The 13,081-nt window shown below is 39.5% G+C and overlaps 1 protein-coding gene across 4 annotated transcripts in view; it reads right to left on the bottom strand.

Annotated features, from left to right (window-relative positions):
• galntl6 (polypeptide N-acetylgalactosaminyltransferase like 6) overlaps positions 1–13,081 on the bottom strand; it is a 753,660-nt gene that overhangs the window by 501,222 nt on the left and 239,357 nt on the right. For all 4 annotated transcript variants that reach the window (XR_010006391.1, XM_016995302.2, XM_016995304.2 and 1 more), the window contains one exon: positions 615–723. Coding sequence is in view for 3 of the 4 variants with exons in the window: in XM_016995302.2 (XP_016850791.1) it covers positions 615–723 (109 nt within the window). In the remaining variant the exon portion in view is untranslated. The remainder of the gene's footprint in view (positions 1–614; positions 724–13,081) is intronic.

Here is a 13,081-nt window from a genome sequence, read left to right as displayed (position 1 = left end):
TTTGAAACAGTTACACAACTTTTTTTGCAGACAACAACATGTGCACAGAGAACAACATGTGCAGAAAAGTCTCAAACAAAATGTTGTTTTCTGAACAAAAGTTGTGCAGAATTGGCACAGAATAAGTGTACTGTGAACATTCTCATCCACCCTAGATTCTATTAATCTGTGTTTCTTAATACTCGAGAAACCATTTTTGACCATTTTTGTATATGGCAATATATTCTTTCCATCCCTCTGGGTCAGTCACTCCCTCTCTTAAAGTAGTTTCATAAATCTTTGTGAACGAAACGGGCAGAGAAGCATGCAGTATACTAAGATATTGGAAGTGGGATACAAGAGAATCCACAGGATGTAAGTGACAAAACCTCAACTATTAAAAATGAAATTGGAACAGGATTATTTTCCTCTGAGAGATGTGGCAGCAGCTCAGGCAATGGCAAGTCCTGATCTTAATTCTCTAATTTGAATCTATTTTTAAGTACCAGCATAGTATGAGACACAGAATGTCTTTCAAAGGGCTTGAAAAAGATATTGTTTAGCCAGGTATAATAACAAAATATCCCAAGGTGCAAAGGACAAAGAAAAATGCTGATTTTCTCTAAGCAGCCCACCTGAACGCATGGCATCTTTCTGAATACTTTCGTAATCATGCCAGTCCTTTCTTCTCAACCCATCTGTCCAGGGATACAGCTGTCCATCTCCAAACCCCATCGGGAATGTCTGCAGAGACAAACAAACAATCAAACAGAATAATTACAGACTTTAAAAAAGAAAAATGGCACTTAATGCTCACCTTTTCTCATCAAACTTAAATTCATTCATAGACAGAAGCAGGCACTAATCAGGCTTCCTGTATGCACTGCAATGTTCACGCAGTGCTCATGAATATGCAAGGTTATATTCCCATTCATGCTAATGATAGCCCTGTGAATGTGGAAACATCTTTCGAGTAAACATCCTTTGGGCTCCTTCACCACCTGCCTTCAACCAGTTAGTAAATCTGCCCTTATTCCTGCTTATTTCTTATGATCTGCTATTTAGGATTTTCATTAGTATTGTAAGACATTTTGGTTCCCTAAAAAAGAAAGGCATTTTATTTCTGCACTTAGCATTGCAATCTGCATTTTCAAAAATTTGTAACATACAGACCGTATGTATGTATGCACCATGCGTCTGTCTGTATGTATCTATCTGTGCATATGTATGTATGCACTATTTGTACAACAGAATGATATACACTAAAGATGGCACCCTAATAGCTAATACAGATCAAAGACTAATCCAAATTTGTAATGATTTGGAAGTTAAACGCTCAGGAAAGACAACACAGTTGCACCAGCAGATCAACAGAATAACTCTAAATCAGTGTTTCTCAACTTGGGGGTCAGGACCCCTGGGGGGGGGGTCATGAGAGGTTGTCAGAGGGGTCGCCAAAGACCATCAGAAAATACATATTTCTGATGGTCTTAGGAATCCCTTTGGCAGAGAAGGCTGAAGATCTTTCTACCTGTCCTTCTCTTCCTTTTTGCAAAAAGACAGTGCAGATCCATTGTAGGCTGAGTTCAGAGTGGTCTTTGATTGTAGGTTAACTATAAATCCCAGCAACTACAACTCCCAAATGACAAAATCACCCCCCCCCCCCACACACACACACACACACCAACCCCACCAGTATTCAAATTTTGGCGTATCAGGTATTTGTGTCAAATTTGGTACAGTTCCATCACTGTTTATGTTCACAGTACTCTCTGGATTTAGGTGAACTACATGTCCACTAAATAACTATCAATTCCCCTCAAATCCCTCCAGTATTTTCTGTTGGTCATGGGGGTTCTACGTGGAATGTCTGGCCCAATTCTATCATTGGTGAGGTTCAAGGGGCTCTTTGATTGAAAGTGAACTATAAATCCCAGCAACTACAATTCCCAAATGTCAAGGTCTGTTTTTCCCAAACTCTACCAGTGTTCACATTTGTGCATATTGAGTGTTTGTGGGTCCAGATCTGTCACTGTTTGAGTCCACAGTGCTCTCAGGGGGTAGGTGAACTACAACTCCAAAACTCACTAAACCCTTCCAGTATTTTCTGTTGGCAATGGGAGTTATGTGTGCCAAGTTTGGTTCAGTTCCATTGTTGGTGGAGTTCAGAATGTTCTTTGATTGTAGGTGAACTATAAATCCCAGCAACGACAACTTCCAAATGACAAAATCATTCCCCCCAACCCCACCAGTATACAAATTTGGGCGTATTGGGTATTTGTCCCAAATTTGTTCCAGTGAATGAAAATACATCCTGCATATCAGATAATTATTTACATTATGATTCATAACAGTAGCAAAATTGGGGGTCACCACAACATGAGGGACTGTATTAAGGGGTCGCAGCATTAGGAAGGTTGAGAAACACTGTTCTAGGTGATAGTTGTGATGCATTGTGAATCAATGCAAGATATCAGCACCTGCAAACATGCATGTCTGCATATTTATATTTGCACAAGACTACACATATAAAATATAATGCATTACTTCTGCAGTCATTGTAGAATAAGTACCAGATAGTTCAAACTACATGTACCTAGTAGTATCAGTCATATGAAAATACATTTTAGTATCATACTATTTGAAGGTTATACTCTTCTTATTGAAAGTTGTCAGTGTCAATGTGTCTGTTATAGGAGATTACACTGTAGAATTAATGAAGTATAGCAGAAACTGTTAATTACATTTTACCTGGCCTTCCGCATACATTTACAGGTAATTTTAGGTTATTTGAAAAACAGGGAAATTGCTGACTCAACATCTAAAAGTAGAATCAGATTTCCTGTTGTGAAACACAAGGGTACATCTATGCTGTAGAATTAATACAGTTAAGTCTCATTGTTCAATGCTATGGATTCATGCAAGTTGTAGTTTTATAAGGTCTTCAGCCTTCTCTGCCAAAGTGCTGGTGCCTTAGGTAAAGGTAAAGGTAAAGGTTTCCCCTGACATTAAGTCCAGTCATGTCTGACTCTGGGGGTTGGTTTTCATCTCCATTTCTAAGCCAAAGAGCCATCGTTGTCTGTAGACTCCTCCAAGGTCATGTGGCCGGCATGACTGCATGGAGCACCAGTACCTTTCCTATTGACCTATTGATCTACTCACATTGGCATGTTTTCGAACTGCTAGGTTGGCAGAAGCTGGAGCTAACAGTGGGCGCTCACGCCCGGGATTTGAACCTGTGACCTTTCGGTCTGGAAGTTCAGCAGCTCAGTGCTTTAACACACTTCGCCACCGGGGTTCCACTGGTGCCTTACTGAATTACAAATCTCAGGATGCCATAGAACTGCGTCATGGTAGTTAAACTGATGTTAAACTGCATTAATTTTTCAGTGTAGATGCACCCCTAGTGTGTTCATATATTTTAAATGTTTTAGGGATCTACGTGGGAAATATATACTGGTTCTATATGGTAATAAGGCAATTAGAATTACAAAATGAGAAATGATGATGCATTCCTAAGGATGTTCCAAAATGGAAAATAATGTCTCTTTTCAAAAACTGCATATTGTGCAGAGAGAAAATAAGACACATATTTTAAAAGAACAGCAAATGATTTAACAGAATTCCAACTTTCCTCTTCCATTTTAATTGACAATCATTGTTGCTTGTTGGAGGTCCCTTGCCCATCTTTTGAGACCATGACTAGAAATAGCAAGCTAGTTATTAAATATACATAACTTTGGTCTATTAAATATAGACCAAAGGGAAAAGAGCACAGCTGCATTTATTCTCTGATATTTTTTCACTGCTTAAGCTGTACATTTAATAGACCGATGTTGTACTAGTAAGCTTTAGCCCTGTCAGTCATGCTTATTTGCATCCCCTTGATCACTAGAAATAGTTTCTTTTTTCTATGATGGTAGGAAACTTTAGTTTAACTACTCAGCAAATTCCCTAAAGTATTTCAAATTTCCCTGGATAATATAACAGTTTTCAGCTGTCTGATATTAATAAAAAGCAAAGCTTGATTTGAACATTGAATGGAAACTTTCGTTTAGAAGCAGAGATACCCCTCTCCTAAATATATTTCCTTTATTCTGACAGGAATGAGAAGTTAAAATTATAGGCTATTCAATGAAAATACATGACATTGGTTGCTGGTATCATGATTTTTTACAAGGTGGGGCACCTGAAAATCAGTCCCTTCTATCTGAGTGTGACATCTGAGCATAACACACCAGGTATGATACTTGATCAGGTTAATTAAGCCATACTGGAACATCATGGGATCAGCGATGCTTTCACAGTATGTCATTATAATACAGTGCAAACAGTGTATTTATAGGACTGGTATCTGTGGTTTCATTTGTCCATGTTCAACAAAATACATTCACTGTAGGCATTTCCTAGGTCCTCAGGGGCACTGCTATGGTGTTCTTGAGCCAGAAGGTCTTCATTTCAATAGAGTTTGCTATTTTATGCAATTTTGCATATACAGTAGAGTCTCACTTATCCAACATAAACGGGCCAGCAGAACGTTGGATAAGCGAATATGTTGGATAATAAGGAGGGATTAAGGAAAAGCCTATTACACATCAAATTAAGTTATGATTTTACAAATTAAGCACTAAAATATAATGTTCGACAACAAATTTGACAGAAAAAGTAGTTCAATACACAGTAATGCTATGTAGTAATTACTGTATTTACGAATTTAGCACCAAAATATCACAATGTATTGAAAACATTGACTACAAAAATGTGTTGGATAATCCAGAATGTTGGATAAGCGAGTGTTGGATAAGTGAGATTCTACTGTACATGTGAAATCCAGGAAAGTATCACTTTGTGGATACAGGAGCTGCCATGCCAGTTGAACCCTCAGTTTTGTAGTTTGAGATACTAGAGAAGGATGATGCTGTCTTCCTCAACTCCTATTCAATACAATCCCCCACAAGCCAAGATTTGCATACCGTCCAGCATTGCACAGATGAAAACTGCGACACATATAATCAAGCAATATCAAATTGTGGTCAAAAGACTTCATCACATGGGGGGATGCAAGTGTCATAGGACGCTTGTGCCCCAGTTGATCCACAGAGCCCAACACCAAACTCTGACTTCCAGTGGGGCTCTGTCGATGAACTGGGGTGCAAGCATCCTATCACACTCTGCCCGGAACGCAAGAAATTTCTGTGTTCTGTTGGGAATAATGGGACTAGCATGGGAGGGGGGAGGCAGCTACATGGCAACACTTCCCGACATATGATGGGGATGCACCAGTGCAGATGAGGTGGGGTGCAGGGCTCCGGGATTGCCAGCTGCCCCACCGATTCACCATGGAGGCTGGTGGATCACCCCACACAACCTCATTAATGTAATGAGGTCGAAAATGGCAAATGTTATTAATAAGGAAGAATTTACATCAGGAAACATTGCAGCAGTTTGCTTTTGCCTGAACCTTTTTTGGAAAAGGCAAGATTCCATACCTTCCTATCCTCTCTGTTCTGCTAAATTAGTTGTGTACAAACTCTTTTTAACACAACTTGCAGCCATTGAAGATGAGAACAAAGAGGGTAAGTGGAGGGAGAATTTTTTTAAAGGCAGCTGAAGAAATGGTAGAACATTCTCAAATAAAGACTGCTGAAAGATATGGATATGGGCAACTGAATTTGTTTCCAGATTATGTCACTTTTGCATATGTTTACTCCTGTGTTTGTCCTGTTCTATTTTTGCAGTATTGGACTGATATTTGGGATGCATAGTTTGAGGCCCTTCCAAACTATGAGACTCATTACTAGAGTAATAATTGACCTTAACCCAGTTACTTTGTTTCATCCTGATCTCCCTTTCAGGGTTGTTATGAAGATAGGGTACATACATTGTTGTGAGCTCATTGATGGAACATAGTTAATAAATAAAATCAATTGTGAATTTAAAAATATTCTACATGGCAACTTCCATTAAAATGTGGATGGACTACAGCCATTCAACTCAGAAATATGGGTCAGCTCAGCTCTTGTTGAAATGAGCAAGGATCAAATCTCTTGAGTATCTTTACACCTACTTCCCTCCTGTCCTGCCTCTCATATTGATGGTCATTTTCTTATTAATTCTTTATATAAGTCCTTTCAAATATTCACAGAAAAGCCATAATATGCAGAGCTGTGCAGGGATTTTATTTTTTTCCTCATTCACTACAAGGAGTACAGTAAGGTGGGGAAAATCTGTGACTCTTGGAGTTTTATCTTCAGTTTCTAATGTTATATAGGAATTAAGTATAATGACCTAGGAAGTCATTACTAAGGAACAGAATTCAAACATAATCCTTCTTCTAATGAGACCTGTTTGGGGAAATGAACATTAGTGACCTCTAGGGAATTAGATGTAATGAAATCTTTGTCATGTGCAGACAGTAGGAGACTCTTTTCTTATTCAGGGGCCCTGAAGCCAATTTTCAGGATTTTCCCAAAACCTCTGAGCCATGTTCCATGAGGTGAGCAAGGGATTCTAAATTAAGGGGTGTAAAAATGTGAAGCTATCTGCAGTTCCTTAGCAAAAAAATTCCCTTGTCAGCAGCTGAGCATCTAGGAGGCCTTTCCTTTTGATGTTGTTCTATGGCTTAACAAGATTATTTTAAAGCATTTTAGAAAAATAGTTTCCTCGACTTGCTGATGCCTTAGGGCAGGGGAACTTCCATTAGAGAAATCCAGTTACCAAAGCACTATTTCTATGGTTGAAAAAACATCTCACCTCAGTAACAATTTCTATTTGATATTGTGTAAAAAATCAGTCCTAAGAAGTCATAATAAGTACAAACACACACAGCAAACACACAACCACTTATCATCTTTACAAAGTAATTATTTCAAATCATGTATCAAATACACAAATGCAAATCATCATCAAATTAGTCACATCCTCTAGCCCTGCATCTTCTACTCCTCTCCCACATTCCTGTGTTGAACAGTCAGTTTAAGTGGCAATGCCACTGTCGAATGGCTTGGCCGGAGGCTTGCGATGGAATGGCTTGTTGCCCCTACAGTTTAGGGAGTACTGTGGCCCACCTACTCATATTTTGCTTGTGTATCTTGGAGGCAATGGCCTGGGTCTTCTCACTGGAAAGCACTTATTATCCAGGCAGTCAGAGATATGGGAAAAATTCAGGAAAAATGTTCCTACACAAAGTTAGTGGCTATCATTTCTAGGTAGCAATGGCCCAGGGAGGGTGATGTACACCGCCTAGACATGGCTCAAAAGAGAGTCAATAATGAAATAAGAAATGCTTTGGCTAACAGACTGGGGTTTTACATTGCGCACTCTGAGATTACCTACACACGTCCCAAATTATTGCAGCCCGATGGAGTTCTACAGCAGAGATTGGTCTACAGCTTTTTACTGAGGATTTGCAACATGCCCTAAATTTTTCCTATTTGGTTATGGTGGAGAATAGGGAACACAGTAGCAGAGGCGGTCCAACCATAAGGCAAAATAGGCATTTGCCTGTGGCGCCATCGTCCCGGGGGCACCATCGTCCTGGGAGGAGGGCAGCACTCTCCACCTCCTTCTCTTTCGGGCCTTCCAGCGACCGTGCTGGGCCTTCCGGCCGGCGCAGACCCACCTTTGCACCATGCAAGCCCACATTTGGGGCCTTCAGAGATTGTGAGGTCTGTAGGAACTTGGAAGCTAGGTATGTGGGGTTTATATATCTGTAGAAGGTCCAGGGTGGGAGAAAGAACTTTTCTTTGAAGCAGGTGTGAATGTTGTAATTAATCACCTTGATTAGCATTTAATGGCCCTGTGGCTTCAAGGCCTGGCTTCTTCTTGCCTGGGAGAATCTTTTTTTTGGGAGGAGTTAGCTGTCCCTGATTGTTTACTGTCTGGATTTCTTCTGTTTTCAGAGTGTTGTTCTTTATTTATTGTCCTGATTTTAGAGTTTTTTTTTTTAATACTGAGGGCTATCTGGGTTATCTAAGTCCACACTGCCCTATATCCCTGTTCAATGTTTAGTGCTAAATTTGCAAATATAGTAATTCCTACATAACATTACCATGTATTGAACTGCTTTTTCTATTGATTTGTTGTAAAACATGATGTTTTGGTGCTTAATTTTTAAAATAATAATGTAATTTGATGTTTTATAGGCTTTTCCTTTATACTTCCTTATTATCCAACATTTTCGCTTATCCAACGCTTTTATTTTTCAGTGATTGGTTTGGGGGGGGGGCGCCAAAATTCTGTTCGCCTACACTTGAAAAATACCTAGGGCCGGCTCTGCACAGTAGACACTGTTCCTCGATTTGTGGCAGGTATTGGGTGGAACTATGATTTGGTGTTGCACCTACTAGCACTTTGTGTGTTGGATGGGAATTTTGAACTTCTCCTGGAAATCAAGCAATCTGGGGGTTGGGATTAATCTCCTGTTCTTGGGGCTGGTTTTGAGATCCCTGCCCTAGTTAGAAGTAAAAGTGGCTTCAAGGATTTACACCTTTTGGTTATCCTTCCAGTATACTAGCTGGACCTGTGAACCACCATCAGGGATTGCTGTTAGGAGCTTTTGTGTTTCACCCAGGGAAGGATGTAGGCTAGAGTCAGGGGTGATTGACTGCTTCAGCCACTCCCATATCAAATTGCCACTCCAAAATTGATTTGCTTTTTACAAGAAACAGTACAAAGGTAACTTATTAATAAAATTGCCCTTATTTCATTCCACTATTGTTTTCTGGTTTTTCATTTACCTGGTTTGTCAGCAAAAGCTGTTTTTTTTTCAAATTTTCACAGATGCTTTGTTTGAAAGATTTTCAAACAAATGTAATTTGACAAAGGTGATAAAACTGAAAATGTTCCTTGTGTCTGTTTCACAAACTGCATCTGAGTAAAAAATATATTAACTTTCTTAACCAAATAATAATTTTAAAAAACCTAGCAAACAACTCTTGGAACAATAAATAAGTCCACATCTTGGGAAGAATACAGCCAGTGAAAGCTGAGTGAATTACACTGAATATATCGCAGTTATTTGCCAGTATACATTTGTGAAATCCTAGCATGATTTTGGCAATTTTATTTTCATGCCGCAATAAAAGGGACTATCATTCAGTTACTGGAAGATAGATGTTAAGTACTGTCAAAAATATTTCAGCTACCATTAGCAATGGCAGAACTATTCCAGAATGTGATCTCAAGCGAAGTGTTTACTGTCAAGCAAGTAGAAGCAGCAATAGATTTAATCCAGATTTGAACAACCTGTGATTAACAAGCTCAGTATTCTCTACCAGCCATATCTTGTGCATGCCCTTCTCTGTATCTTGTCATATATACTATTATCTCTTGAAATCATTTTTTCTGTGGTATCCACAACCTTATATGCCAAAGAAGATTAGCAAACCCACACCAAAGAGCTCCTCTTTTTTTAAGTTGCGAAATTACTTTTCAGCCAGTGCACAACAAACTCTATTTTCAGTTTGCTGCAAAGTTTTTTGTATAGTCTAGTTTTCTCTGGTCAAGTATGAGCAGCAGGGAAGTGGCTGTAAATAGAACACCAAGTTATTAGTGGCATTATACAAATGCCTGGCATGACAACATTCAAACATTGCATACAGTGGTACTCATTTTCAAAAAGGACATATTACAGCTAGGGCAAAATCAGGAAAGTAAGGTATATGGGTTGTTTTTAAGTACCCACAGTTCCGGCCTCCCAATTTTTGAACTCCACTCAAAATACCTCCCCCCCGCCCGCCCTCCATCCTTTGAGATCCCAAAAAGTGCATCAACATAGAATTCCCTCCTCTTTTCTCCCTTTAGATGCAAAGGGACATTTTGAGTTTTTTAAAAGTATTATCAAAAGGACAGTTGGCTATGGAATATTTGAGAGTGTACTTGTTCAGCCCATACTAGGGGATGGGGATTAATGCATATGCCCAAAATTAGTATCATCCAGAACTGAAAAGTTTAACTGTTGGGTTGAGAAGAAATTGAGAGAAAGATTGGAATAATCCTGAACTATCTGAAAGCGTGGCTAGAAAGAATCCAGTTGTAGTTCAATCTGGGGCTGTTAAAATATGTAGAATTGCAATTCTTACCATCCTCAGACTCCTGGTAATGTTGGGAACTTTAGTTTAATACATTTGGGGAATTGGAGGGTATTACTGTAGTTATTTTCACACAACAAATGCAGCATTGACACAAGAGGAAGGGAGACTGAAGCAGTGGGCTCTTTTTCTACCTATGGAATCTGACATTCTTACCTATTGAGTGTACAATAGTTCCATCTTTCCACCTGAACCACTGAAGAAGATTTCACAGAACTTAAAAAAGAAGTGGGAAAATCATAGAAAGTAGGCCTATCAAGGTGCTATATTTGTGACTACTAGATGCTTAGGAGCCCCGGTGACTAAGTGTGTTAAAGAACTTAGCTGCTGAACTTGCAGACCGAAAGGTCCCAGGTTCAAATCCCGGGAGCGGAGTGAGCGCCCGCTGTTGCTCCAGCTTCTGCCAACCTAGCAGTTTGAAAACATGACAATGTGAGTAGATCAATAGGTACCACTCCGGCGGGAAGGTAACGGCGCTCCATGCAGTCATGCCAGCCACATGACCTTGGAGGGGTCTACGGACAACGCCGGCTCTTCGGCTTAGAAATGGAGATGAGCACCAACCCCCAGAGTCAGACATGACTGGACTTAACATCAGGGGAAACCTTTACCTTTACCTAGATGCTTATGAAGGCCAGGAAAGCAGTCTAATATTAGTGGTGTGCATTCGGGACTTACCTTGTCCCGTTTCGTGTCACGGCTTTTGGTCCATTTTCGTCTGACCTCCTGAAATCGGGGGTCAGACATTTGTTTTGTTTTGTCTTCCAGGCTGAAAGATCTGTTCTGTTTTGGTCCAAAGCAACTGGGCCTATGGGTGCAGGCTTAGGGCCTATGCAGTGCACTTGAGCCTCACTGGGCCTGCTGCAGCCGAGTGCCGAATAAGGAGCACTCCTTACTTGGCAATTGGCTGCAGCAGGCCCAGCGAGGCCCAGCCGATTGCTGAGTAAGGAGTGCTCCTTACTTGGCAATCAGTTGCAGGCCCTGTGAGGACTGGGTGCATAGGCCCAAGCCTGCACCCGTAGGCCTGGGGGCTTTGGGCCTACAGGTGCAACTTTGGGCCTACGCACCTAGGCTTCACAGGGCCTGCAGCTCATCAATCCAAAAACAGGCTTGGAGCTGATACTGACTCCCGCCTACCTTTTGTTTCGAGTTAGTTTTTGTTTCGGGGGAGCCTTTCCGTTTAATGCCATCCAAATGGACGGTACAAAATGGAAACACAAATGAAACAAAAGGAACAAATAATGCACACATCTCTGCCTAATATTCATTAAAAAAATTAATGTGTCCTTTAATAAATCATGTTGTCCTGCTTAATTGTCATTCATATTTTCAGATATATTATCTGGGCTGTTGCATTTTATGATCATACACATAACTTTTCTTTTAGTTGTTTCAGCTCGGTATATTGCTCTAAATCATACTGAGTCTGGCTGAAAAACACATCTTAGATTTTTAATAAATAACAACAGTAAATGACATATTCAACCAGTTTTCCCTTTTTACAGTTTTATATTTATCTCATTTGCTTTTGAGACTATACAATATGTCACATACAAAGTCCCAGCTTTGATTTTACTGTTTCTAGCTGTCATACCAAAGCATAGCTTTGAAGAACGCAGGCAGTATCTGTCTGTACGCAACCAGGAATGGGCAATGCCACCTTACACAGCTTTGATCTTTGTGCTCGCAGTTGCTATTCAGCCTCTCTGACATTCTCTTTTTTGACCCTGCCAAAAATGTCAATCTCTTAAAAAGCTAGCTTGTGGAAGCAGACTAAATTATCCCAAATGTGTAAATATATGCAAATTCAAGTGCACTCTGCACTGCACTGAAATAACAGACTATGGAATCTGCAGAAATCATGTACACACATTGCCCAATTATGTTTAGCATATGGTTATTTGCATGTGATTAAAATTAAGCATTTCCTTTTTTCATTTGCATTGTATCATTAGCCCTCTGTTTAGATCTATAAAGTATTTTAATACATGTGTTAATATATAAACAGAATGAACATAATAAGGGGGGAAAAATCTAAAATCTATACATCATATTCATGAAAAGAAAAAAATACAGCTAATGTAATTTACATCAGAACCAACATTTCTTATACATTTTCAACTGGTAAAACTGATTTCAGTATATTATGAATGCCCTCTAGGTTGTTGTTTTGTCTTCTGTAACAATTTATATATAGGGATATTTATTTCTCCACTCTAAATCTTTATAATAGATTGGATTAAGGCTACATAGATTTTGCTTTAGTACCATTAAAAGGAATATGGTTCAAGATAGGAATGACTAATTTTGTCATTTTGGAAATAATAAGGTTTTAATTGTGTCTAACAATATGTAACACAATATGTAAACCTACAACATCACATGCAATTTTTTTCTTTATCCACTTTTCTCCTTAAAGAAATCACATCCTTGTTTAGCCAAAAAGGATTCTACCTTGAGTAAATAAATTAACTATTAGAATTCTATTGTAATGACTCATCTTCGCTGGGCAGATTAGCCACAGGCAAATCTGGCTCTGAGTAATCCCAGATCCAGCGTGTATATGCTGAATCTAGGGCTGCTGTCCAATGTTCAGACAATCTCAGACTGCATCAGTCTTCTGGGCTGTCATCTCCCCTATCTTGCCGCCACCACCATTCTGAGCTGTTTGCAGAACTTCATTTGAGCACCTGGTGCAGAGCTAACCTTCAAAATGGGGCTACAAAGTAGAGTCCATGACATGCGAGTGTGGAGAAGAGCAAACCACAGACCACTAACTACAATGCAGCCTGAGCCCTGCCACATGCACAATGGAGAACCTTCTTATAGTGACACCAGAGGCACTCCAAGTGGCCAGCTTCTGGTCAAAGTTTTTTTTTTAACATTGATTGTATTATAAAATATATTATAAATGTACCCTTAATTCACTTCTGACATGATAAATACTTTAAAAAAAATCATTTGTACATGCAAGGACAGCCTGAACCCTTCTTAGAGGCATACAGGGGAAC

This window comes from Anolis carolinensis, chromosome 5 (assembly GCF_035594765.1).
Source record: "Anolis carolinensis isolate JA03-04 chromosome 5, rAnoCar3.1.pri, whole genome shotgun sequence".
In the NCBI taxonomy this organism is placed as follows: domain Eukaryota; kingdom Metazoa; phylum Chordata; class Lepidosauria; order Squamata; family Dactyloidae; genus Anolis; species Anolis carolinensis.
This window is presented reverse-complemented; position numbering and strand designations above follow the sequence as displayed.